General features: G+C 46.1%; 3 protein-coding genes across 14 annotated transcripts in view; 1 reads left to right on the top strand and 2 right to left on the bottom strand.

The window, feature by feature from the left end:
* LOC140459739 (actin filament-associated protein 1-like) overlaps window positions 1-8,911 on the bottom strand; it is an 81,117-nt gene extending 72,206 nt beyond the window's left edge. For all 3 annotated transcript variants that reach the window (XM_072554215.1, XM_072554213.1, XM_072554216.1), the window contains exon 1: window positions 8,737-8,911. In XM_072554215.1, the coding sequence (XP_072410316.1) occupies window positions 8,737-8,752 (16 nt within the window). In that variant the 5' untranslated portion in view covers window positions 8,753-8,911. The remainder of the gene's footprint in view (window positions 1-8,736) is intronic.
* lgi3 (leucine-rich repeat LGI family, member 3) overlaps window positions 1-27,836 on the top strand; it is a 272,695-nt gene that overhangs the window by 53,626 nt on the left and 191,233 nt on the right. The gene's annotated exons all lie outside the window — the stretch shown is intronic.
* Window positions 25,895-27,836, bottom strand: part of dmtn (dematin actin binding protein) — a 73,140-nt gene continuing 71,198 nt past the window's right edge. For all 10 annotated transcript variants that reach the window (XR_011953857.1, XM_072554212.1, XM_072554207.1 and 7 more), the window contains one exon: window positions 25,895-27,219. Coding sequence is in view for 9 of the 10 variants with exons in the window: in XM_072554212.1 (XP_072410313.1) it covers window positions 27,106-27,219 (114 nt within the window). In the remaining variant the exon portion in view is untranslated. The remainder of the gene's footprint in view (window positions 27,220-27,836) is intronic.

Raw genomic sequence — 27,836 nt, 5'->3', positions numbered from 1 at the left:
ACCATCATGGCTCTTAAATATTGTAATTGTACTGACATCCACCAGTTACTCAGGACATTCATTCCACACGGGAACCACCCTCTGTGCAAAAAAAAAATTGCCCCTCAAGACTTTGTAAAATCTTTCTCATCTTGCATGGAAAATGCACTCCCGAGTCTTGAAATCCCTCATCCAAGGGGAAAGGAAACTGCTGTTAACCTCTCATGATTTTATAAACATCTATCATATTGCCTTTCAACCTCCTATGCTCCAGTAGAAAAAAAACTCCCAACTCTCCACCCTTGTGTCTCAATGTTGGGGTACAAATCTCTCGGACAGTGGATAAGGGTTGCCCGCATTGGGTTTGCACAGAGCAGTTTGAGCGGACGTGAACGGCTATCGCACAGAAGGAGGATGTGCAACATTTAGAGCCGAGATAGTTGGCTCCTCAAGTAAAGGGGGACTCGATCAGTCAGCGGTGAAGTGTGGGGGCAGCCAGATTATGTCAACACAGAGGCAGCTTCAGATGATTCACTGCAGATGTGCTATTCTACTCCTAAAATCTTCAGTCGAGATATTTGAAGACATTTGGCACAAACGTGAATGTAAGACTCGGTATGTGGTCCAATCACGCAGCACCCAGTGGTTTGTACAGCTTCGACACATGCCCTGACACAGACTTTGGATCCCGCTGCCTCACGTAACAAGTGGCCACATACCAATTTCTTCCTTACGACAAAGCAATTGGCGGAATTGCACCAACTTCTACGATCTACGATGTCAAACCAAGAAAGCAATATTTTTACTCCTGGTTTCTGATCTGATGGCTCTAGGGCAATTAAACTCGAACTGCCCTCATGATATTTAAAACTTGCAAGATCCTAAAAGACATACCCTTACCTTTGTAGCAGACTATAGTGTTATGTCGTGGGTGTTGTAGAGATAGTATCGTCCTGAGCCATCGCATTGATAAATTGCCAGTGATCTCAGGGCCAGTCATGTGACAGTCATTGCCTCAAAGGGGGTGCTTTACAATGTCAGCCATAACATAAGGGGCCCTCAATGTCCTGCCTCTCTTTCCTGCTCGCGGTCAGTACAAATAACCCATCAATGAAGCCACAGCTTCTCAACAGAGGAGACAGAAGGGTGAGAGGGACCTCTTTTTAAAGAAAAAACCATTGTGAATTGCTTGGGGTCATCACAGTGCTTAAAGGAACGCATTATTCTCAGACTTCAGCTCTGGGCCGTAACTCGCCATTCAAGAGATCGCAATCAGTCAGAGCCCTGCTTACCCCATCAATAAACAACAGGCTGAGCTGTTCTCTCTGAGGAATGGGAAAGTGGAGAACGTTTCCGATTGCTGCACAATTATGATGTGCATTCCAAGATTGAGATCTTTTCTGACGTGACATTGAATAGGGCGTTGTGCCGGGCATCAGAGAGAAGGATGATTTATTGCAGACCCGAGTTTTGAGACCCCTTTTGATTTGTTTTCCCTCTCTTTCTCTTCCTTGTTCTGCTCCCTCACCTCCCAAATGAAGCTTGATGCCAGGGGCCCTCCTGAATCCTCAGCTAAACTGGCCTACTCGGTCCATGGTTGCCTGCCAATTCTGATTAGCTCGAGATGAGGTTTCCCTATGCTCTTGAAGACAAAGAGATTTGAAGCGATCAAGGCAAGACAAAAACTCGATCCAAGCCTGAGAAACAGAAAGCCGCCCAGATCTAAACCTATCTGATTAGATAAGATTCTCTACAGTATAGAAACAGGCCCTTTGGCCCAACAAGTCAACACTGACCCTCCAAAGTGTAACCCACCCAGACCCATTCCCCTGCCCTATCTTTACCCCTGACTAATGCGCCTAACACTATGGGCAATTTAGCGTCGCCAATTCACCTGGCGGGCACATCTTTGGATTGTGGGAGGAAACTGGAGTAAACTCGCTCAGGTATGGGGAAGAATGTACACCACACAGACCGTCGCCCGAGACTGGGACCGAACCCGAGTTCCTGGTGCCGTGAGGCAGCAGCGCTAACCACTGAGCCACCGTGCCGCCCCGAGGTGGAGATAGGCTTGACATGAAAGGTTGCTGACCTTTCATCTGAAGAGCGAACGGTTGAAATGGAGGAAGGTGGGAAAGAGAACAAGAAGGGATGGAACAAGTGTAAGTTGGAAGACAGGAGGGATTAAATGACAAGAGAGTTGGTTGTGGAGGCCCAAAGGAATTGGCGATGAGGCAAGGAAGAGAAAGGTCAAGACGTGGCCTACAGCAGGTGGCAAGGGTAGGGTGATGGATATATCCAAGCAACATAACCATGAGCAAAAAGGGAGCACAGAGATCTGCAAAGGAAAGGAAACAAAATGGGGAAGGGGGAAGTTGAGATTGTCACCTGCAGTTGTTGAACTCAAATGTGGCTGGATACTGCAATGTGCACATTCAGAAACAAAGGACTTTTCTTGATTCAGTCTAGGAATGGCGGGGTGACTGGCTGGGCCCAGCATTTATTGGCCCGTCCCTAATTGCCCTTGAGAAGATGGTGGTGAACTGCCTTCTTGAACTGCTGCAATCCATGTGCTGTAAGTTGACCCACGGTGCTGCTAGGGAGGGAATCCCAGGATTTTGACCCAGTGAAAGAACGGTGATGTATTTTCAAGTCAGGTGGTGTGGTGTTTGGAAGGGAACTTGGAGCGCTTGATTCCCGTGTATCTGCTCCCCTTGTCCTTCTCGGTGATAGTGGTCCTGGGGTTTGGAAGGTGCTGTCTGAGGAGCCTTGGGGAGTTGCTGCACTGCATCTTGTAGAGGGTGCCCACTGCTGCTACTGAGCGTCATGGTGGAGGGAGTGGGGGTTTGTGGGTATGGGGACAATCAAGCGAGGGCTGCCTTGTCCCGGGATGGTGTCGAGCTTCTCGAGTGTTGTCGAAGCGGCCCCCCCCCCCCCCCCCCCCCGTCCAGGGCAAGTGGGGACTATTCCATCACACTCCTGATATGTACTGTGCAGATGGTGGGCATGCTCTGGGGAGCTGCAGCATTCCCGAGCCTCTGACCTGCTCTTGTAGACATTATGTTCATGCGGTGAGTCCAGTTGAGTTTCTGGTCAATGGTAATCCCCCCGGAGGTTGATGGTGGAGGATTCAGTGACGGTAACACCATTGAATATCAAAGGGCAGTGGTTGGTTGTCTGTGTGATTGTGACAACTACTTGATGAAGGAGCAGTGCTCCGAAAGCTAGTGCTTCCAACTAAACCTGTTGGACTATAACCTGGTGCTGTGTGATTTTTAACTTTGTACATCCCAGTCCAACACCGGCATCTCCAAATCATGCTCTTACAACTGCATTTTATGATGGGGATATAGGTCCAGGATAGAAAGGGAACGGTAAGGGCATGGGAAAATGAAGGTTCACCTCCCCTGTCTTCCATCCCATTGTAGACCTTGCCTTGTCTTATTTCCTCTCCTCCCCACTTCCCTGACCCCACTGCTCGCTTCAAACCTGTTCCTCTGTTCTGAAGAGTTAACTCCATACCCCCTCCATACTGCCAGAGGATTTCAAACATTGGCTTTCTGACGAATTCCCAGCCCCCAAAGATCAATCGAAGCCAAATATTGAACTCTTCCAATCCTGGGATACGAGTCTTCTTGTCTATATAATATTTGAGGAACTATCGACTCATTTTGGAGAACCCAAGAGCACTTAGAGATAACCTTTCGCGTTCAGACAACACACACCCATCAGTAACGGGAGTGATGCTGCTCAGGGTCCTGTGCTCGTTTCTTTTCTTTCATTTGAGCTGAATAAATATCCTGAAACCAATAAAATTGCTCCTCATCTGAGCCATTCAAGACCCCTGCTCTCAGAAACGGAGGAAGAAAGGTCAAAGTTATGACAAACCTTTGACACTGGTTCAGCCTCAAAGGGAGTATTGTGCCCAGTTGGGGGGACCACACCTTCAGAAGGATGTGAAGATCATGTAGAAGAGACAGCAAAGATCTATATGAGTGGTTCCAAGGGTGGTTACGTGGAACGATAGGTGGCACTGGGTCCGTTCACCATCGACAGGAGACTTCATTGAGATGTATTGCGTGGTGTGGCAAGAGTGGATGGAGAGGCCGATCCCATTGGCGTTGACCAACTTGGCAATCAGCAAATTGTTGTGTGGCAGAAATGATGTGTGTTTAGTTCCAGCCAGACAGGGACACAGGAAGTCAATGTAGCGAATCTCATTCCAATATTTGCCAACCTTCCACCTGCAGCAGGTGCCCTGGCTCCGTGCCTGTCAGTCACCTCCCATTACCCTTGGTAATACACTGTTTAGGTCGAGAGGTCAGACTGCAAATACAAAGGCGCTCCATCACTTGTCGAACGCAAAGATTTCATTGAGCCACAAACTCATCGTCTAAAGAAAGTCACGGAGCAGCTTCGCGTCATGGTTCGAGCACAGGAAGATGTCATTCAGCCTACTGTGTCCGTGCAGGAACCCTGTAAAATTATCTCAGCCAGTCCCACTCACTGACCTTCTCTTCAGGAAACTGGGAATTCTTTCTCTTCAGGTAATGATCCAATTCCGTTTTGAAAGCCTCAGTGAACCTGCCTCCACCACTCTCGAAGAGAATGCATTCCAGATCCTGGCCACTGGCTTTGGGAAATGAGTGTCACCTTGTCACCTTGAGCCAGTCTTGGTTCTTGGCCCTTCCGCCAATGGGATCGGCCTCTCCATCCACTCTTGCCACACCACGCAATACAGTGAAACATCTCAATGAAGTCTCCTGTCGATGGTGAACGGACCCAGTGCCACCTATCGTTAAACGTAACCACCCTTGGAACCACTCATATAGATCTTTGCTGTCTCTTCTACATGATCTTCACATCCTTCTGAAGGTGTGGTCCCCCCAACTGGGCACAATACTCCCTTTGAGGCTGAACCAGTGTCAAAGGTTTGTCATAACTTTGACCTTTCTTCCTCCGTTTCTGAGAGCAGGGGTCTTGAATGGCTCAGATGAGGAGCAATTTTATTGGTTTCAGGATATTAATTCAGCTCAAATGAAAGAAACGAAGATCACAGCTGAACCATGAGCGAATGCTTCCATCTGACAGAGCTTGGAATGAGCAAATCATGGAACAAACACTGTCTTATCACAAAGTACCTCAGTCACCATTGCCTAGACCTTCAAGCACACACAGACACACACACAAACACACACAGATACAGACATACACACGCGCGCACACAGACACACACACACACAGACACACACACGCGCACACACAGACACACACACAGATACAGACACACACAAGCACACAGACACACACACACACTCACACCCACACAGACGCACACACACTCTCCCTCTCTTTTTCTCTCTCACACATACACACTCTCTCTTACACACACACAGATACAGACACACGCACACACTCACACTGACAGACACACCCACACAGACGCACACACACACACACGCACGCACACACTCTCTCCCTCTCTTTCTCTGTTTCACACGTACACACACACGCTCTCACACACACACACAAATACAGACACACACACAGACACACACACATACACGCACTCACACTCACACTGATAGACACACACAGACACATACACGCACACACTCTCTCCCTCGCTTCTCTCTCTCTCACGCACACACACTCTCTCTTACACACACACACACACACACACAATAAATCCATTAATCATCCTGCAATATCTTAGAGAATTAGTTAAGCTTGAAGTGAAATAATTGTGGGCAAGATTAATCTTTATATAGACTGGGAAAGCTCAATCAGGAAAAGCAGTTTGGAGGTCAGTTCAGAATACTTTCAAGATGGTTGACAAGAACGATATTTCAAAAGACCAATTAGAGAACAAGTTGCTTTGCTTTAATTCTCTGCCTTAATACAGGGTTAATTTGTAAACTTCCAGTAAGCTATCTCTGGGAAGAGTGATCATAATACAAAAGGAATTCACGCTGAGTTTATGAGTGAAGTGTTTAAATCCGAATGAGTTTTTAAACAGGAAAGTCTAAATATAAGGGACTGTGTAGCTCAAGGAGTTTGGAAAAATGGAAGTGGCCTCAGGTGAATACTTAAATGAGAGATTTATTATTTGCAACATATCTCTTGTTTTTTTTTGGAAAGGCTACAAAGGCATTGGAGAGAGGGTACACAAGAGATCTATAAGAAAGATTCCAAGGATTGAGAACTTCGGTTATGATGAGAGGTTGGAGAGATTAGTGTTGTTTTCTTTCAAGAAGAGAAGGCTGAGAGTTCTGATTTCAACATGGTGAAGGTCTGGATGGAGTAAATGGGGAGAAACTGTTCCCCCTCCTGAAAGGATTGCAAATGAGAGAGCACAGTAACTGGCAAAAGAAGCGAGTGTGAGGTGGGAAAGATCTTTTTCACACCGGGCGTGGCTATGGCCTCGATTGGAGAATCAATAAGTGCATTCAGAAGGGAGTTAGACTGTGATTTGAAAAGGAATCGTGTTACAGGGAGAAAGCAGGAGAACAGCAATCAGTGAAATGCGAATTTCGAGACCTGATGCCAACATGATGGGCTGAGTGATCTCCCATTGTGTTCAAAAATCTCCCGTTTTGGAAAGTAGTAACTATTGAGGGTCGATAAAGAGGAATCTATATATATTTGGAGTATCCAAAGCCATTGAATGAGGTATTATATGGATATTGTTACAAAAGACGAGGGTGGACTGTAACAACTGGGATATCTCATGGAGCAGGGGACTGATGTGAAACATCCAAGCTTATGGATGATACGAAATGGGAATGTAAGCTGTGAGGGGTATGTAAAGTGATTGGAAAATGAAATGGCACGTGCTGCGTAATTTGAGGAAATGCAGAATTGGTTGGAAGAAAAGACAAAGCTGAATGTTTCTCCAAAAGGCGAGAGACTGGGAAATGTGGAGATTCAGAGGATCTGGACATAGTTGGATCACATAAGGTTCACATATGGATACAGCATGCAGTTAAGAAGGTAGATGATGTATTAGTTTTTACAGAATCCTGACACAACAGAAGCAGGCCATTTGGCCTATTGAGTCCACGCATACTCTCCATAGATCATCCCACCCAGATCCACTACCCCTATCCCTGCATTTCCCATTGGCTAGTCCACCTAGTCTGCACATCCCTGGACATTATGGGCAACTTAGCATGGTCAACCTGCACCCCTTTGGTCTGCGGAAAGAAACCGTAGTACCCGGACAAACCCATGCAGACGTGGGGAGAACGTGCAAACTGTCTCCCCAGGGTGGGTTCGAATCTGGGTCCCTAGTGCTGTGAGGCAACAGTGCTAACCACTGAGCTTCCCCTTTATTGCAAGGACACTGGAATATGAGTAAAAAGGTCTTGCTGCAATGAGATGGGGATTTGTGAGGGAACCTACACTGAAAACATCATGAACAGCTTTGGATTCCTGACCCAAGGAAGGATATTCCTGCCTCAGTGGAGGTTCTCCAGTTTGGAGTTTTCCTCTGAAGGGGAATCGGGTCTACATGTACAGAGAATGAGAATTGATCGAATTGAAAAGTGAAACATTTCTCAATGATTTCACAGGCCATCTCTTTGAGAGTGTGCGTCCTTTGCTTGGAGAATCTCAAACTCGGAGACACTATCTCAGAAGGTAGGATCAACAGTTCGGGACTGAAATGAGTAGAAGTGCCTTAATTCAGAATTAGGAATCCCAGGATTTCTTTATGCCCCACCCCACAACGACCTTTGGATGCTCAGTCATTGAGTATATTCAAGACTTCAAAGCAATCTGAGGTTTAGGCAAGAAAGCAGAGTCATAGAGATGTACAGCATGGGAACAGACCCTTCGGTCCAACCTGTCCATGCTGACCAGATATTCCAACCCAATCTCGTCCCACCTGCCAGCACCCGGCCCATATCCCTCCAAACCCTTCCTATTCATATACCCATCCAAATGCCTCTTAAATGTTGCAATTGTACCAGCCTCCACCACTTCCTCTGGCAGCTCATTCCATACACGTACCACCCTCTGTGTGAAAAAGTTGCCCCTTAGGTCTCTTTTATATCTTTCCCCTCTCACCCTAAACCTATGCCCCTCTAGTTCTGGACTCCCCCACCCCAGGGAAAAGACTTTGTCTGTTTGCCCGATCCATGTCCCCTCATGATTTTATGAACCTCCGCAGGGTCACCCCTCAGCCTCCGACGCTCCAGGGAAAACAGCCCCAGCCTATTCAATCCCTCCCTATAGCTCCAATCCTCCAACCCTGGTAACATCCTTGTAAATCTTTTCTGAACCCTTTCAGCGGAAAATCGTGATTTGTTGACTGACAGTGCAGGCTCACGGAGCCAAATGGTCAAAACCTGCTCCGATTTAACATGCCCTTGTAACACAGGTCTCAGAAACAGTGCCACACATAACACGACAAACAAACTTTACACCACCAACATGCATTACATTCCAAGATTTCTTTGCATTGGAAATCACATTTGTCGTGTGAACTGTCCCGTAAATAATATTGTTCACAAAGCATACTCCTGTCAGCCTGAAGAGATGAATCTCCACTGCAGTTAAGAGTGTCAAAACATTGCGGGTTTGGTCTGCGCTTCCAAATCAATCTGGATTTACTGTAAGTTGTTGGAACTGAATACTGTAAAGGCACTCAGCAGCCCATATTTGTAATTACTGTTTCAGACGAGAAGTTTTGGCCGAATTAAATCTCAACGTTCTGTGACAGTTGAAGGATCGAGGCAGGAAAGTAGGTTTTACCTTTTTGTTTGTTCATTGTGGATGGCTGAATCTAAAACCAGAGGATTCCTTCTTCATGTCCCATCGCTGCTGCTCCTGGAGCTCTGCTCTGCAGCGCGATCCTTTCTTTGTCTTTCGGCTGCGTTGAGTCTGCAAACTATTACAGTGCTCAGCACGACCCAAACTGGACACTATATCAACAACTCGGCTTCTTAAACAGGAAGCCGGTCTCTCAGCTCCCTCGTACAGCACCATCTGCTGCCCTGGGAGGTTCCAACAGATCGGGCTGGTGACAAGACTGTCTCTGGGGTGGGATTGTTCCCTGATAACTGATGAGGGACAGTAATCAGACCCCTCCACCTTGTGGACACCTTTCCACACGTCACTGAATGTATTCTTGCCCAAGGTCTGTTTCTCTCTCCTTCCTTTTCTCAAAAATAGAATGTTTTTTTCTGCTGACAAGCACCGTAAACCACACTAATTATCTTAACGATACAGCTAAAAGGACTCAGCTTGCCCAACGCAGAACGAAGTGATCTAACACAGTGTGTACCCCAGTAAAATGAAGCTTTATAAAATACGTCAATGAAGAGCAATCGCTATCAAGTGTAGTCTTGCATGTTTTCAATCACTGGGACTTGCCAACAGTTGAGGGTCAGTAAATAGTGTCAGGGTTTAGGTCATTGTGGTGCTGGAAAAGCACAGCAGGTCAGGCAGCATCATCAGGAATAGGGCTTTTGCCCGAAACGTCGATTTTCCTGCTCCTCGGATGCTGCCTGACCTGCTGTGCTTTTCCAGCACCACTCTAATCTAGACTCTAGGTTTCCAGCATCTGCGGTCCTCACTTTTGCCAAATAGTGTCAGGGGCTGACCCGGGACCCCAATAATGTCAGAACACAAGAGGACTCCACACACTCTCACACGTTCGGGTGCTGAAAATGTGAAAGGTTGACTACACCTGTTTGCCGAGGGCGTATTCTGGAGTGCCAGTTCGCAAAGAGTCTGCTCTTTGTCCAAAGAGGACAGAGTTTGTGCTTTCCCTGCCCTGCATGTGACCATCCTGTGCCAGCTTTGTTTCTCCCTCAAACTGAGGATTCCCCAGCAGTGTTGTTGACACGGCCCTTAGCCAGGCCTGACCCATCTCTCGTACTCATCTCTTCACTTCCCTTCTGCAACAGTGATACCAGCCCGTCAGAAGCTACATCCAGAGGATCGTGAGCTGCCATCTCTGTCACCTCCAGCAGGACGCCATCAACAGACATGTCTTCCCCTCCCCCTCCCTTGACAGCCCTCTGCAGGGACCGTTCCCTCTGGTCCACTCCTCCTTCTCTCCCAATGGTCCAGACTCCCTCAAAACGCCTCAAGAAAATAGCCCAGACCCAAACTTGTTTTCAACAGGTGAAAAGTGTATGTACCGGAAATGATGAAGATAGCCCAACCACTCGGTTGTCAACAAAACAGAATTTATTCAGCCATGAACAAACGAGAACCAAATTGAGAACAACGTAGCAATTCGAAAACCCAATCGACGATACCACGCCTTCGTGATGCTGTTCCAAATGCCTGCAACAATCCCTGTAAAAGCTAAAATCAAACACGATCTCCGACAGAGATCTTCTAGGAGAAAGTGAGGACTGCAGATGCTGGAGATCAGAGCTGAAAAATGTGTTGCTGGTAAAGCGCAGCAGGTCAGGCAGCATCCTAGGAGCAGGAGAATCGACGTTTCGGGCATGAGCCCTTCTTCAGGAATGAGGAGGGTGTGCCAAGCAGGCTAAGATAAAAAGTGGGGAGGAGGGACTTGGGGGAGGGACGTTGGGAATGCGATAGGTGGAAGGAGGTTAAGGTGAGGGTGATAGGCTGGAGTGGGGGCAGAGAGGTCAGGACTTGTAGAGGGAGAAAGAGAGTTTCTTCATGGAAGGCATCCTTGCAAGAGGATTACTTGTAAAGGGAGGAAGAGAGCTTCTTCAAGACTTGTAGAGGGAGGACCTCTCCGCCCCCACCCCCACTCCGACCTATCACCCTCACCTTGACCTCCTTCCACCTATCGCATTTCCAACGCCCCTCCCCCAAGTCCCTCCTCCCTATCTTTTATCTTAGCCTGCTTGGCACACTTTCCTCATTCCTGAAGAAGGGCTCATGCCCGAAACGTCGATTCTCCTGCTCCTTGGATGCTGCCTGACCTGCTGCGCTTTTCCAGCAACACATTTTCAGCTCCGACAGAGATGGCAGGGGAGATTCAGCGTGGAGCAGCCTTCTTCCGTGGAGCTGTTACTTGGACCAGCGGCCTGAAAAAAAAAACCGACTGCTGTGCTCAAACCAAACCAAACCAGGGAAAAGCTGAGCTGGGAGAACCAGCCCTTTCATTGTACCCAAGTGTTTGTTGAAAAATGTATAAGCTTCTTCGAGTACATAAACCGAGACATTTTGGAGCCAATGGGAAAATAACCATGGACAGCATTGTCACACCTTAAAAAAAGTGAACCATCAATATCCAAAAATGGCTTCATTTTAAAATCTTAACACTGCTAGTACACTACAACATCCATATATATTTCATTGACTTTCAATATGCAAATATGCACTACTGTGTTGTGTTCCAGTTCATTTACTCCCGCCACCAAATGCCTCCATTTCTCATCCAAGTCTCGACAACGCGTCGGCAATCACGTTTTCCCATCCGTCCACGTGCACAATTTTCAAATGGAATGGCTGGAAGAACAAGCTCCATCTCAACAGTCTGGAATTTCTGTCCTCTACAAACCTGAATGGGTTATGACCAGTATATGCGATTGTTTCAGATACGTTACTTGTGTTTAGGTCAGAGCGGCGCTGGAAAAGCACAGCAGGTCAGGCAGCTACCGAGGAGCAGGAAAATCGACGTTTCGGGCAGAAGCCCTTCATCAGGAATAGAGGCAGGAAGCCTCCAAGGTGGAGAGATAAATGGGAGGGGGTGGGTGGGGCTGGGGAAAAGGTAGCAAAGAGTACAATAGGTTAAATGGGGGTGGGGATGGAGGTGATAGGTCAGAGGGGAGGGTGGAGTGGATAGGTGGGAAGGAAGATTGGCAGGGAGGACAGGTCATGGGGACGGGGCTGAGCTGGAAGGTTGGAGCTGAGGTAAACTGGGGGGAGGGGAAATGGGGAAACTGGTGAAGTCCAGACACGTTACTGGGAACACAAACATTGAAATGTTGTAACGCCAACACCAAGCTCAAAGTCTCCTTCTCAACTGTTGAATATATCTGTTGATGAATTTTCGGTTTCCTGGAGAAATACCCGATAGGTCTTTCTGCCTTCTCACCGTCTTCATGTAAGAGCACAGCACTGACAGCTCCATCACTCACATTGATAGCCATCGTGATTAGGTGTGGCTAATACTGGGGCGGTGGTTAACACAGTTTTCAGGCTGTCAAATGCCTTCTGACAATCTGCCATCCACTAAAACCTCTTCCCTTTCTTTTGTAATTCAGTGAGTGGAGCAGACTCACTGCTAAAATTTGGTCCGAATTCCTGATCAAATCCACTCAATCCCAGGAACCGTAGTCCTGTTGTTTTTGTCGATGGTGTGGGAAACTCCCCAATCACCTTTTACGTTTTTACGTTCCATGAGGCCGTTTGTCCATGTCCAATAACATGGCCCAGGAAGGGGTCAGAAAGATGTTGCGAAACTTGAAAGGGTTCAGAAAAGATTGACAAGGATGTTGCCTGGGTTGGAGGGTTTGAGCTACAGGGAGAGGCTGAACAGGCTGGGGCTGTTTTCCCTGGAGCGTCGGAGGCTGAGGGGTGACCTTATAGAGGTTTACAAAATCGTGAGGGGCATGGATAGGATAAATAGACAAGGTTTTTTTCCCTGGGGTAGGGGAGTCCAGAACTAGAGGGGCATAGGTTTAGGCTGAGAGAGGAAAGATATAAAAGAGACCTAAGGGGCAACTTTTTCACACAGAGGGTGGTACGTGTATGGAATGAGCTGCCAGAGGAAGTGGTGGAGGCTGGTACAATTGAAATATTTAAAATGCATTTGGATGGGAATATGAATAGGAAGAGTTTGGAGGGATATGGGCCGGGTGCTGGCAGGTGGGACAAGATTGGGTTGGGATATCTGTTCGGCATGGACGGGTTGGACCGAAGGGTCTGTTTCCGTGCTGTACATCTCTATGACTTGAGCTTTAGCAAATTCACCTTTCACCAGGTTTATCACCAAACGTGCCTCCCGAAGTCGATGCAACAAGTTTGATGAATGTTGCAAATGCCACTTCTATGTGCGACTAAAAAAACACCAGGTCATTAATATATACAACACGATTGGGTAATCTGACAATGACCTTGTTGGTTAGTCTCTGAAATGTGACTGGTGCATTTTTCATACCAAATGTCATGACTTTAAACTGATACAGTCCATTCAGCGTTAGAAAAGCTGAAATTCTCTTCACTCTTTCGGACAAAGGTACTTTCCAGTGTCCTCTGAGCGAGTCCAACTTAGAAATTGCTTGTCCCACTTTTTTAACACAGTCTTTGAAATGCAGAATCAGATATGCATCCGTCTTTGTAACGGCATTGACTTTGTGATCATCCATACAGAACTCTTGGGTATCATCTGGTTTTGGCACCATTACGATGGGTGAGCTCCAGTCACTGTGACTCACTTTGATGATGTCACCTTGGAGCACGCGTTCAATCTCCTTTTGAACCTCTGCCAACTTTAGGGGTTCTGCCAATAATGACGTTGCTTAATCAGGACAGCATCTCCTATCTCTACATCACAAATAATTACGTTAGTACTTCCCAGTTTATTTCCACGTATCTTCCCATGCGATACCTCCTGTAGAAGGTAACTCAATGATTTATCCTATTTTTTGACAACTTCCTGATTGTCCGATTTAAATTTGAGGAATGTCCAATTCAGAATCCTCTGAATTTGGTTCTGCCCTCTGTGTTGCAACCAGTAACACAGTCTCCTTCGGCTTTCCTTCCCTGTCAAAATACCTTTTGAGCATTTTCACGTGACAGACTCTGTGAGATTTCCTTCTGTCTGGAATCCTTATCAAACAGTTCACCTCACTCAATCTCCTTTTGACTTGATAAGGTGTGAAGTAATTGGAAAATCATAGGCAGTCATACCTAATCCTGCATTTGACGAACCTTTTACAAGAGTCTTAAATGATTGCGTAGGACTCCCACCTAAAACAAAAAGGGAATCAGTGTTTATTAATAATAATGGATGCGGCCACTGGATTTCCAGAGGCTATTCCATTTCACAATATCACCGCTAAAAAGATTGGGGAGAAGTTACTCACATTTTTCACCAGATACAGACTACCCACAGAGGTCAATCTTCACATCAAAATTATTCAAGGAAGTTACGGACAGTTTAGGAATAAAACAATTCACATCTACTGCGTATCATCCAGAGTCACAGAGATAAAAACCACATAACACCAGGTTACACAACCTGTCGGACTATAACCTGGTGTTGTGTGATTTTTAATTTTGTACACCCGAGTTCAACACTGGCATCTCCAAATGAGAGTCACAGAAAGTGCTAGAAACATGGCATCAGACATTAGAGACCATGTTGAGGGCTTATCGTCAAGACTATCCAGGATAAAGGAGTTCCGTTTGTACTTTTTGCCATCAGAGATGCACCAAATGAATCGACCAAATTCAGTCCATTTGAATTAGTTTTTGGGCAGGAAGTGAGAAATTGGTAAGGGAGAAATGGGTAAGTCAGAATTCAGAGACCACATACTTGGACGATGTGTCAAATTTTAGGGGTTGATTCAATCGAGAGGGGGAGTTGGCTGGACAGCATTTAAAAGTACCACAGCATACAAGGATTCCGGAAGCAGATCAAGAAATCAAAAACTCGCAGTTTTGCGATCGGAGATAAGGTATTTGTGTTAATTCCAAAAGGTTCACCTATCACTGGAATTAACACAAATACCTTATCTCCGATCGCAAAACTGCGAGTTTTTGATTCGTACTTTTTGTTTTAGGTTGGGGTCCTATGTGATCATTTAAGACTCTTGTAAACGGATCATCAAATGCAGGGATTAGGTCTGACTGCCTGTGGTTTTCCAATTACCTGACATGTATGACATGTCTGGCAAAATTCAACTACATCCTTGTGCGGTCCAGGGCAGTAAAAATGTTTCTGTCTTTTAGCTTGGGTTTTTCTTACTCATGAATGACCCCCTATTGGGAGTTCAGGCACCACCCACAATACCTCCTTTCTGTAACCCACTGGTAATACGACTTGATGAACCCCTGCCCATTTCTCATCTCCCTGAATAGGTGATGGTCTCCATTTCCTCATTCAGACATCATTTTTAATGTCGTAACATTCAGGGATATATTCCGTCATGTTTGCCTTTTGATGCAATTGCTTTGAATTCTGTAACTCAGTTGATTTATCTGAACTAAAGATTTCTACTTTGTCGTCTATCTGCTCCTGGTTTGTCTCGACCACTTGGTCAAACAGGGTCTCTGCGAATTCCACTTTCTTATCGAGCTCTCTGATCTCTCCTGTTTCAACCTGGTGGCCTCATTGTCACACAGTTGAGAAAATTCCCAGGATATGCATCTTGGGAGTTGCTTGAGCTTCCACTGGCTTTCCGACCACGGTCGGCAGCACTCCTACCTGTGAACCAGCTGTATCAGTTGCAAGGACAAATTGTATTCCCAGGGCTGAGAGTTTGTCTAATACTCCCACCACGACTTCTCCACTCTTCATTGGACACTAACCCCACTCTACATAACTGAGCATTCTTGTCTCACCATGAATTCCCATGACGAGCACTTTTTCGAGCAACAATCCTTCTGAGGTACATATCTCCTCATCTTTCAACATCACAGGCTGAGAGGATCCTGTATCACTTAGTATTGTAACCTCTTTACCTGCTGCTCCTGGCTTAAGCGAGGAAACTTTACCTTCACGGGTATATGGTTAAAGAAGATCTGGCACTTCCTCCTGAACCAACCTCCAACCAGCTTGGAAATTCCGGTGCAGCTTTCTAACCTACACTGTGATTTCCGATACCATTCCAATAAATTTCACTGGCTCATCCTGTTTTCCCACATCTGGCTTCCCAGTGCTTTTCCGAACCCATCAACACCGTGATTTCATGTGGCCTACTTTATTGCAGTGAAAACACCAGAGCTTTTGAACTTTTCTTTTCCCTTCAAGGGTTTCCTTTTTACCCTGCGCTACGCTATCCTGATGATCTTCACCGAGATCTACCTTTCCCTTTCCACATGAGGATTTCTCTTTGCCCCAATCTCTATCCCTCACGGATTGAAATTGAATTTGGAAGCCTTCCTTTGATCTATGAACCAACTCACCACCATCACCCATATCAGCTGCTCGCCTTACTGTTTTAACTCTCTTCTCTTCCACATGAGTTCTCACTCCCTCAGGAAGTGAATTTCTGAACTCCTCCAAAATAATCATCGAAGAGCGTCAGTGGTTTGCTCTATTTTTAATGCCCTTATCCACCTCTCAAACTTACTTTGTTTGATCCCTTCAAACTCAGTGTAGGTTTGATCAGGGTCCCACCTTAGATTCCTGAAACGCTATCTTGTACAAGCTCAGATGCACTGAAAATGACTTTCTTCACCTCCTCACATGCCCCAGATACCTCTTCTGATCAGGATGGAAATACCCCACTAACTCTACCGATAAGTTTTGTTTGGATCAACAAAACCCACATGGTCACTGGCCACTGCATTTGTTTGACCACCTTCTCAAATGAGACGAGAAAAGGCTTCTTTATCCTTCTCATCAAATTTAGGCAATATATTTAAACAGATTCTCACTTGGCCCTTGCTGACCGATATCTTTGCTCGCCTTCACTCTCTTCCTCACTATGTTTACCTTCAGCCTTCATCTCCATCCTTTTAAGCTGACTTTTCTGTCAAAGTGGCGAAGGTGAGGACTGCAGATGCTGGAGATTGGAGTCAAGATTAGAGCGTGGTGCTGGAAAAGCACAGCAGGTCACCATTACTGAGGCCAGTGTGATTTCCACTCCATCATCAACTTGCCTAGGATCAGTGCTGGATGTTCTGGTCAATGGGATAGAAGTAAAAATGGGAATGGCGTTTAGTGCAGGAGCTCACTGAGACCAGTCACTCACAATAATCCACTTCTTCCGGGTCAAGTTGGGTCCAGGGTCACACACCAAGCATCACACTGGACAATCTCAGAATTGTTACGCAGCAGAATGAGACTGTTCAGCCCATCAATTCTCCGAATGAGGAATTCACCTGGTGCCTTCTTCCTTGGAACTGTACGTAGTCTTCATTTTCAAACCAGGGTCTCGTTCCATTTTGAACACTTTGACAAACCTGCCTCCGCCACACTGTTAGGCAGTTCTGCTAAACGTTGATGCTTGCAAGTCTGGTGAAGGATCACACCTTGTTGGGCAGAGGGATGTTCTTTGGGTGGGGGCGGGGGCCAAGGTAAAGCAAAAGGGTCCAAACACTGCTGTTTGCTGGAGGTCAAATGAAAAATTCCCAAACTGAGTTTTTGTTACACAGAAAAGAGTTTTAAATGATTAGATTAGATTCCCTACAATGTGGAAACAGGCCCTTCGGCCCAACCAGTCCACACCGACCCTCTGAAGTGCATCAGGTTTGTCAAAGTATCCAAACTACTACACAATGAATTAGAATTCAAGAAGACAGCTCACACTGCAGCACAGAGGAATTGCACAGAGCAGAGGAAAATCACCGAGACCATGTCTGCAAAAAGAATGGGTCCCCAATGAACGCAGCCCTCCGATTTCTCAGCAACAAACCCAAACAAGCAGACAAAACACGTCCAGAAACCCTCGCCACTCTCCCCTCCATCAAAGACATCTCTGAAATGACTGGCAGACTACTCAGACCCCTTGGCATCATGGGAACCCACAAACCCACCAACACACTAAAACAGCAGCTCGTGAACTTGAAAGACCCTATACAGACAACAAGCAAAACTAATGTCATTTTTAAAATACTGTGCAAGGTCTGTAACAAACACTACATTGGACAAACAGGCAGAAAACTAGCCACCAGAATACATGAACATCGACTAGCCACAAACGACATGACCCACTCTCACTCGTATCCTTACATGCGAATGAGGAAGGACACCACTTTGACTGGGACAACACATCCATCCCAGGACAAGCCAAACAGAGACACGTACAAGAATTCCTAGAAGCATGGCATTCCAACGGGAACTCTATCAACAACCACATTGACTTGGATAATGTTTACCATGACCTGTGAAAAAAAATAGGAAATGACGTCACCATAAGAAATGATGTCACCACAGGAGATGATATCATTAACCCAAGGAAACTCAAGCATATAAATAGAAAGCAGGCTACACCACTTCATTTGGAGGCTCACTGAAGATGTTACCTAGTATGGTGCCAAAACGTCTGAAAATGAACCTTCCAGCTCAGCGAGCAAACCTCCATCCAGAACCTCAACCTGAGCTACAAACCTTCTCAAAACTCGCGAACATCCAGCGCTCTCGGGTTGGGCAATTAGAATGGGCAGCAATAGTTGGCCTTGCCGATGCCTGTGTCACTTGAAAGAAAGAAAAAGGAAAATGCCATTCTGGGGAATGATGTGTGCACATGAGTGGAAGCAGAGCTACAGAGAACCCTTTGATAAATTAAGCCGGGGAAGGAACAAACAGTTCATGATGTACATGGTGCAGTTGGAATAGCCTAAAATGACTTGCATGGGCAAATCGGGCCACAGGGCCCTGTTTCAATGCTGTCGCCCTCTCTGACTCTGATCAATGGACAACCATTGATCCTCAATTCATTTCAACTGGATGGAGCAGACCAGGGAGAGGGTTTGCTGATTTCTGCACTGTGCATACTAAGTGATATTCACACAAGTTTCATCCCAACAAGATGTCTTGCATCCTTCATCCCTTCTGGTGCTATATTTCATTGGGAGAACACTTAGAAAAAATATCCATATTACACTCTGAGCAATCAGTAGGTTGCCAGAACAGTTCCTTCATCGGAATTTGCGAACTGATTCTTAAATTAGGTTTAACGCCAACATAAATCAAATATGCAGTCTGGATAAATTTATAGTCAGACATGTGTCCTATCTTCCTCATCACTTCACTCTTCTCAAGATTTCTCTTCATTGTCTGTCTTTTACTGCTTCTTCTCAAATGATCACTGACCTTAACGGGAACTATGTATTCCTCTTCTCCTTCTGGATTATTTTCAACCATGCACAGTTCTTCAAAAGTTGGTGTTCGCAGTTTGTTAAAAAATATATTCTCCGTCAGACTGTGCTGAAGGAGCCAGGAAAGAACAAAACTCGTTTACAACGTGGGAAGGCATTGATCTCATCCCCAAGCCGATCCCACACTCTCTCACCTAAGTCTTGTCCAAATTCCCTTGCCTCATTCTTTTTCCAGACCTCTGTATCATTCTTAAATCAATCCCTCTGCCCCGCCCCTTCTCCAAAGTCTTTGGCCAACTCCGTTGTCCTCATCTCTCCCCCCATTTGTTTATCAATCCTAAACCAATCCTCCTGCCCCACTCTCTCGACAGCTCTGAAACCAACCCAAAACTCATCTCGGCATCCTCCACTCTGCCCGTAACCTTTGTATCACAGAGTCATACCACATACCACATTGGTTCAACCAATCCATGCCAACCATAATCCCAAACTCAACTTGTCTTACCTGCCTGCACTTGGCCCAAATCACTCCAAACATTTCTTATTCATGTACTTATCCAAATGTCTTTTAAACATTGTAATTGTACCCCTATCCACCACTCCCTTTAGAAGTTAATTCCAGACACTGTCCACCCTGTGCACAAACAATGACCCGTCATGTCTTTGTTCAAGTCTCTTACCTTAAAAATATGTCCCCTAGTCTTGAAATTCCCTGCCCTCGGAAAAAGACACCTGCTATTCATCTTATCTATACAACGCATGATTGTATAAACCTCGAGAAGGCCACTCCTGAACCTGGAGAAAAAAGTCCCAGCCTATCCCATCTCTTCTGAGAACAGGGTGGCACGGTGGCTCAGTGGTTAGCACTGCTGTCTCTCAGCATCAGGGTCCCAGGTTCGATTCCAGCCTCGGGCGACTGGCTGTGTGGAGTTTGCACATTCTCCCCCGTGTCTGCGTGGGTTTACTCCGGGTGCTCCGGTTTCCTCCCACATTCCAAAGATGTGCAGGTCAGGGTGGATTGGCCAGGCTCAATTTCCCATAGTGCTCAGGGATGTGCAGATTGGGGTGGATTGGCCGTGCTAAATTACCCATAATGTTAGGTGCATTAGTCAGAGGGAGGTGGGTTACTCCTCGGTGGGTCAGTGTGGACTGGTTGGGTCAAAGGTCCTGTTTCCACAATGTAGGGAAGTCTAATCAATAAAAAAACTTAAACCCTCCATTTCTTGCAACATCCTGGTAAATCACTTACTGAACTCTCTCCAATTTAATAATATCCTTCCTCTAACAGGGCAACCAGAACTGCACACAGTACCCCAGAAGAGCCCTGTACAACCTCAGTCCCAACTCCAGTACTCAAAGGTCTGAGCAATGAAGGCAAGTATGCTAAACACCTTCTTAACCACTCTATCTCCATGTAATGCAGAGTTCAAGGAATTATGTACCTGCACCCTGAGGTCTCTCTGTCCTGCGGGAATGAACTTCCTGAGGAAGTGATGGTACCATTAAAAGGAAAGGTTGGGAGGGATGTGGGCCAGGAGCAGTCTCATGGGACTGGATCAGATTGGGATTATGGTCAGCGTGGACTGGGTTTGTTTCCGTGCTGTATCCTACCCAAGATCCTTTTAATTGCATCAATCCCACACTGATGGTGTCCTCCCCTCTTCCCATAACTCTGTATCAGTCCTAAATGAATCACACCGTTCCCGGTCTCCCTCTATTCTGTATCAATCCCAAACTAATCCCACTGCCTTTGTTACGAAGATGTGGGTATACTGCACTGTTAAAAGGGTTAAAAGCGAGCAGAATAATCTAACAGAACCAAGTGTTCTGAATAAGATACAATGTAACATGTGTTTCAGCTACTGGGGGTAGATGGTTGCCTGGAGACAAAAACAGATTCGAATTAGGCCAGTCAGTTTAAATTATCCCTCAAAAAGGCCAAAGTCCAATCCAGTCTGAATTGAGTATGTTGATAATCTGAAAAGCCAATGACACAATCCAATGCTTTGGGGGTATAAAACTGGGGAAAATTTAACACTTAGGAGGAGAACTACCATGCTGCCAGCCTGTAGAGATTCCTGAAAATAGCTCTCTTAAAGGTGCCTTTATCGATCAGTAATCTGTGAAACAGAAATCCCAAAGAAAAGAAAACCGAGGAAGATATGAAGAGAAGATTTGATATCTGGCTGGTTTTGAAAACTTGAAGTTTTGGTAAATCTTAATCGGGGTGGTGTTTTATCGGATGGGTATTATAGCAGGGAAGGTAAAAGATAGGTTAGAGGAAGGAGTTGTAAATAGTTGTTAGTTAATTATTCTCTGTTATACTTTCAGAAATAAAGCTGCAAAGTTTTACTTTAACTCGTTCTTGGCCTCTCGAATTTTCACAGATTACTGCACGGGATAAAACGTTTCTGTGTTGCTGGTTTAAATTAAGCAGGAGGGTTTACCCCATGTCGTAACACCTTGTTCTTTGCCCATAGTTCCACACCAATAGCAAACTAATGGGTCTTTTCTGATAATCCTGTACCAGTTCCCAACTGGATCCAACCGCCCCATGCTCTCACTCTCTCTCTCTCTCCTATAGCTGCCCTCTGACTGTGAAGCCTTGTTTGGCATGAGACTCTTGATTCAGTGATTGGCATGAGGAAAGTTTGTGAGTGGATTAGTGTTTCGCATGGGGAGGTCAGAGATAAAGCAAATGCAGTTTGCAAACACTTCCTTTGAAGTAGCAGAAAACAATAAAGCATCCTTCATATGTGAAATCCAAATCAGCTTCATTGGATAAATACTTGTTATATTTGAAGCCATGGACCCAATAAAGTTGGAAATTAAACACTTCAAAGAGAAGCTGAAAGCAGACTCTGCCACACTTAATGGCTGTAATCTGATCACCTGACTGAGCCTCTGTTGCCAGAATTGCATGTTACAGCTTTATCAGTGTTTAAGTGTGCTTCAGGCCTGAATCCCAATGTGAAGCAGCTCTGCTGACTGTATGTTCAAGGATGAGAGATTTATCGGGGTCACTTTGGCTGTCACAACCCCATATGCTCACTGATCTACAGTGGCTCAGGGCACATGGACTTGGCAAGTCAGCATGGCTTGTTTTCAACCCCCTGCCTTCTCTATGGGCCTCACTCCTTCCTGAGGCTGTAGCAATTTCATAGTCTTTACATGTGTATATACACATACACACGCGCACTTACACACATTACACCTACACACACACTCACTTACACACACACTCATTCACTCACTTACACACACTACACCTATATACACACATACAGACACACACTCACTCTCACACACACACATACAATCACTTACACACACACACACTCACTCACTCACTTACACACAATACACATACACACACAACACACATATACATACACACCACACATATACATACTCACTCACTCACTTACACACACATACAGACACACACTCACTCACACACATACGCACCACACACATACATACACACCACACATATACACACACACACTCACTCACTTACACACACTACACATACACACACCACACACCACACACACACCACACATACATACACACCACACATATACACAAACACACACACACACTCGCTCACATACATACGATACATACACACCACACACAACATAGACACACACTCACTCACTCACACGTACCACACACATACAGACACACACTAGCTCACTCACATATACAGACACACACACACACACACTCACTTACATTCACTTACACACACACTCACTCACTCACACACACTACAGCTGCACACACACCACACACACATATACAGACACACACACTCACTTACACACACTGCACCTACACACACACCACACACACACATCCAGACACACACTCACACACACACATGACACATACACACACATTCACTCACACACACACCACACATACACACACACTCACTCACACACACATTACACATACACACACACTCACTCACACACACGTACACACACACCACACAACGACACACACTCACTCACTCACTCACACACAACATACAGACACACACAACATACAGACATACACACCACACACACACTCACTCCCACACAACATACACTCACACACACCACACATACACACACGACATACAGACACACACTCACACACACACTCACACACAACATACAGACATACACACCACACACACACTCACACACAACATACACTCACACACACCACACATACACACACACAACATACAGACACACAAACCTACAGAAACACACTCGCACACACTCCCTCCCTCACACACTACATGCAGACACACACACCACACTCACATACAGACACACACAACATCCAGACACAACATACAAACACACACACACACACTCACTCACACACATACAGATACATATACACACCATGCACACACACTCAACATACAGACACACACACACACACACACACTACAGATATACACACATACACACACACCCCGACACACACATACTCAGACACATACTCTAATTCTGGCCTCCCAAACAATCTGGGTTTCCATTGCAGCACCATGAGCTGCCTAGGCACGAAGCTCTCACTGTCACTGTCACTGTCTCTGTCTCTGTCACTGTCTCTGTCTCTCCCTCTCTCTCCCTCCTCCATTAAGGTGCTCCTTCAGACCTACCTCTCTGACCAACATTATGATTCTCGTACCTCCTTTTGCACCTCAGTGCCAGCCTTTGCTTGTTCACTGCCCCGTGAAATCGTCTTTTGCCACCTTAAAGGTGTGATATCAACAGAGTAAGTGTTGAGTGCATCCTGCACCTCACCGACTCCGTTTCTGCAAAGTGTTGCTGAAAGCACTGACTGGTTCCTCCTCCTTGCTGTCCACCTCAGGGAGACGGATGGCTCCATTCATGTATGCTACTGACTCTCGGGACAACATTGAAACTTTGCGGCCACTCAATTAAATGTAAACAGCGGGATCGTTTTAATGTCGAGGTCGGACAATAACCATCAGCGGACAACGTTGGTTGGAGGGTGTAGAATCAGAATTTCTTGCCTTGCTATCCCCAACCCACCCAGCACCCTATCTTACCTGATGCCCTTAAACGTACCTCCTTTCATCAGACACCCCATTCTGTTGCTATTGAATTGATCCATAGCAGTTTGCCCACACTTGCAGCACAGTGATTCATGTTCATGTCGAATATTCACTAATATGTGATAAAAATTGTAAAGTTCCAAGAACCTGCAGCAGATGTGAGAAAGAGAGAAAGCAGGGAGTTACGGGGGAATATGAGGGAGGGTTGTTTTTTTTTCTCCCAGAGAATGGGAATGAGCTGTAGCTTTCTGCCGATGAGGGTAAGATGCTGAATGAATATCCGAAAGGAAACTGGGTTGAGGGAAATAAACTCAGAGGGCCGCGGGGAAAGAGAGAGAGAGAGAGAGAGCATGAAGGAATGTGACTGACTGGGATTGTTGTACAGAGAGCTGGCTTGGATTTAATGGGCTGAATAGGCGAAAATGAGGACTGCAGATGATGGAGATTAGAGTCAAGATGAGAATGGTGCTGGAAAAGCACAGCAGGGTCAGGCAGCATCCGAGGAGCAGGAAAATCGACGTTTCGGGCGAAAGCCCTTCCTGATGAAGGGCTCCTGCCCGAAACGTCAATTTTCCTGCTCTTCAGATGCTGCCTGACCCTGCTGTGCTTTTCCAGCACCACTCGAATAATGGGCTGATTGGTGACCTCTGGGTTGAATATGACGAGAGCGAGGTGGGGGGGGGGGGAGATGGAGAGAGAGAGAGAGAGAGAGAGAAAGAAAGGTGGGAACTGTGAGTCAGTGAGGAAGAGGGAGAAAGCGAAGGATCGTGACAGAGACAAGAAGTGAGGAAGAAAAAGCAAACGAGGGAAAGAAAATGATTCCTGCTAAACCATTATCAAACTCCACTCCGAACGTTTGCCTCGCTCCTGATTATTTCCAACACTTTGTAATCTTGGTTGAGAGTTTCCGTGCTGTATAAATTGATACCACATGTGTAACAAGGACAGACGTTCTATTGAGAAGGCCATGTTACAGGTTTATTCAATTACTGCCAAGTGTTGTAATGTTACCACAGCGGCCTGTGGTTACTGAGACAGTGGTGCGACATACAATACACAGAACTGCACAGACCCTTTCACTTTAACCATAACTGCACTGTCGACGCCCCGTGGAAGCTGTTGGTGCTCCAGGTGGGCTTGCCGTGGAATTGGTTCACAACAAAGCATGTTTACAGAGTACCCTTGTGGTGTATCTCGTACCAAACCCCAGGAGCAAAAGCAAAGCAAAATTGTGATTTGCGAAAGATAATGCATTTTCACAGGAGAGGGAAAAAAAAACGATGCGTGTTCTGCAGGGCACTTATTTAAATGCTGCCCACCTGACGTTTCATTTAAATATCACCTTTTGTGAACATTGTTATTGTCACAGCACGGTGGCTCAGTGGTTAGCACTGATGCCTCATGGCGCCAGGGACCCAGGTTCGATTCCACCCTTGGGTGACTGTCTGTGTGGAGCCTGTACATTCTTCCCCCCCAGCCCCGGTGTCTGTGTGCGTCCCCTCTGGGTCATCCGGTTTCCTCCCACAATCCAAGGATGTGCAGGTTCGGGTGGATTGACCATGCTAAATTGCCCCATAGTGCGCAGGCTAGATGGATTAGCCCTGGAGAAATGCAGGGTTACAAGGGGAGGGTGAGTCTGGGTGGGAAGCTTTTTGGAGGACCAGGATGGGCTGAATGGCCTGCTTCCACACTGTAGGGATTCTAAGATTCTCTGAACGAATCCCATCCTCCATTATATCAAGTTTGTCCCCCAATTTAACAGGGACTTTAGTATTAGGACAGTCCAATTTGCCAGTACCTCCAATTTCTGAGGCACATTGTCTGACTGTCAACTACATAATCCCCTGATCCATGGAGAGGGCTGTCACCTTAGTTAGGAAAGGCATCAAGCTATAAAACAGAATTGTATTTATTTTAAACACAAGATATATAACAGGTACTCAGGGGGTGATTACAAAGCAGTTTAGGGGTGGATGGGTCTTATGTGTTTTGGGTGTACTAATCATTGATAAATATCGTGGGCCCAACTATGTGATGGCAGATCAGGAGCCCATTCACCAACACCCTGAGGGCTTGTCACTGTACTTCAGATCGGGTGGAGAAACCACAGCATGTTCTGGGAGACATTATCTCCACCTTGTCCTTCGATTTGGCCAAGAAGTCAAACTGCACTTTCTTCATCAACTCCAGAAACAGTCCAGACCATAATATTGCAAGTCAATGTCAGGGTGACAGGAGGCACTCAAATGGAATAACACGCTCAGTCTCCAGTCCTTCCTGTGAGTGCAGTAGCACAGCAGAAGCAGAGGTGTGTGCCATGTACCTCACAGTCACAGACCTACAGCTAACCATGGTTCACTGTACCTCAGGACTCAGAACAATAGCAGCAGAGAGAATAAATAGATTTTTCTTTGAAATATAGATCAGTTTTGATATTTGGATGAACTCATGCCCCCTTCGTCCATATCCGGATCGGACAGACTTTGACCCTTTGCGTGAGTCTTTCGATGTCGAGAGTGGATTTGTCAAAGATGTGAGGTGCACAAAACGTGAAAGCATCGGGTTTTCCCAACATCTGAAGAAGGAAGTTCGGCTTCCCATTTCAAGTTGTTGGTCCAGAGGGGAAACAGACTCTGGACTGTTCCTGGCTCAGAGCTGAGCGAAATGTCTGAAGAGGACAAACGCTGAAGTGTCAGTGCTGCAGATGAACTGGCCATTCAGCCCTTCGGAAGCCTGTTCCACCAGGAACGCAAGGCGTTGCAGACAGGGCTGATCAGACGCCAAACCGCTCTGCAACTCAGACATCAGGGACTGATTGGATACATGTGGAGCTTATCACGGCAGCAGTTCGCTTTTGGCTTGTGGTTAAGGGGGGGATGTATGCAGCACAGCCAATCCAAACCAAACCAAAATACCATCGTGAGACCATCAGGGTTTCCAAACCAGGATATTTGAAAATAGAAGAGGAGAGGAAAAAAAAACACACGTGGAAAGGAAAAAAAATGCTTTAAAGTTGAGTCGTGTGTGAGTGATATGTTGGAGCAGCAACAACCATTTAGCAAAGCAGCCAACGTCAGGATTCTCCATCCCACCCTTCAAGCACATTAAAAGAGACAAGCCTTCTTCTTCAGATCAGTCCTCTTCCACTGGGGAAGCTTATCAAACTCTTTAATTGTCATCCCGAAAACCTCCTGGAACTCCTCAGGGGACAGATGTCTCTGTCAGAGAGAAGGCGAATATTTTAATTTGTAAGGTGAAGGTGAAAGATTCAAGAGAAATCAAGTCCACCCCCAGTCTTGCTGCAAGAGACTTTTAATCATCATGCTTCCTTCCTTCCTTCCTAGTCCTGTCTCTTTCCTCCTCTTAGGAATGATCGATGGTTGAACTCGAAGCCAGTTCTGGCTTCGGTTATTGAAAAGCTTCCAACACAGCACAATGAATGGCTGTGCCATGGATATCCCCCACCAACTTGAGTTGAGATCCACGAACCAGGTCACCCCATATGCTGAGTGGTTCAATCCAAACCAAGCATCCTCTACAAGTCAACTCTCTTTAACTTACCCCCCTGCTATGGGAATAGTCCCTTCCTGAATCACCCACCCTGCTCAGGAATTAGACCCTTCCTGAATCACCCTCCCTGCTCTGTGAATAGTCCCTTCCTGAATCACCCTCCCTGCTCTGTGAATAGTCCCTTCCTGAATCACCCTCCCTGCTCTGGAATTAGACCCTTCCTGAATCACCCTCCCTGCTCTGGAATTAGACCCTTCCTGAATCACCCTCCCTGCTCTGGAATTAGACCCTTCCTGAATCACCCTCCCTGCTCTGTGAATAGTCC

Source organism: Chiloscyllium punctatum, chromosome 35 (assembly GCF_047496795.1).
Source record: "Chiloscyllium punctatum isolate Juve2018m chromosome 35, sChiPun1.3, whole genome shotgun sequence".
NCBI classification, from domain to species: domain Eukaryota; kingdom Metazoa; phylum Chordata; class Chondrichthyes; order Orectolobiformes; family Hemiscylliidae; genus Chiloscyllium; species Chiloscyllium punctatum.
This window is presented reverse-complemented; position numbering and strand designations above follow the sequence as displayed.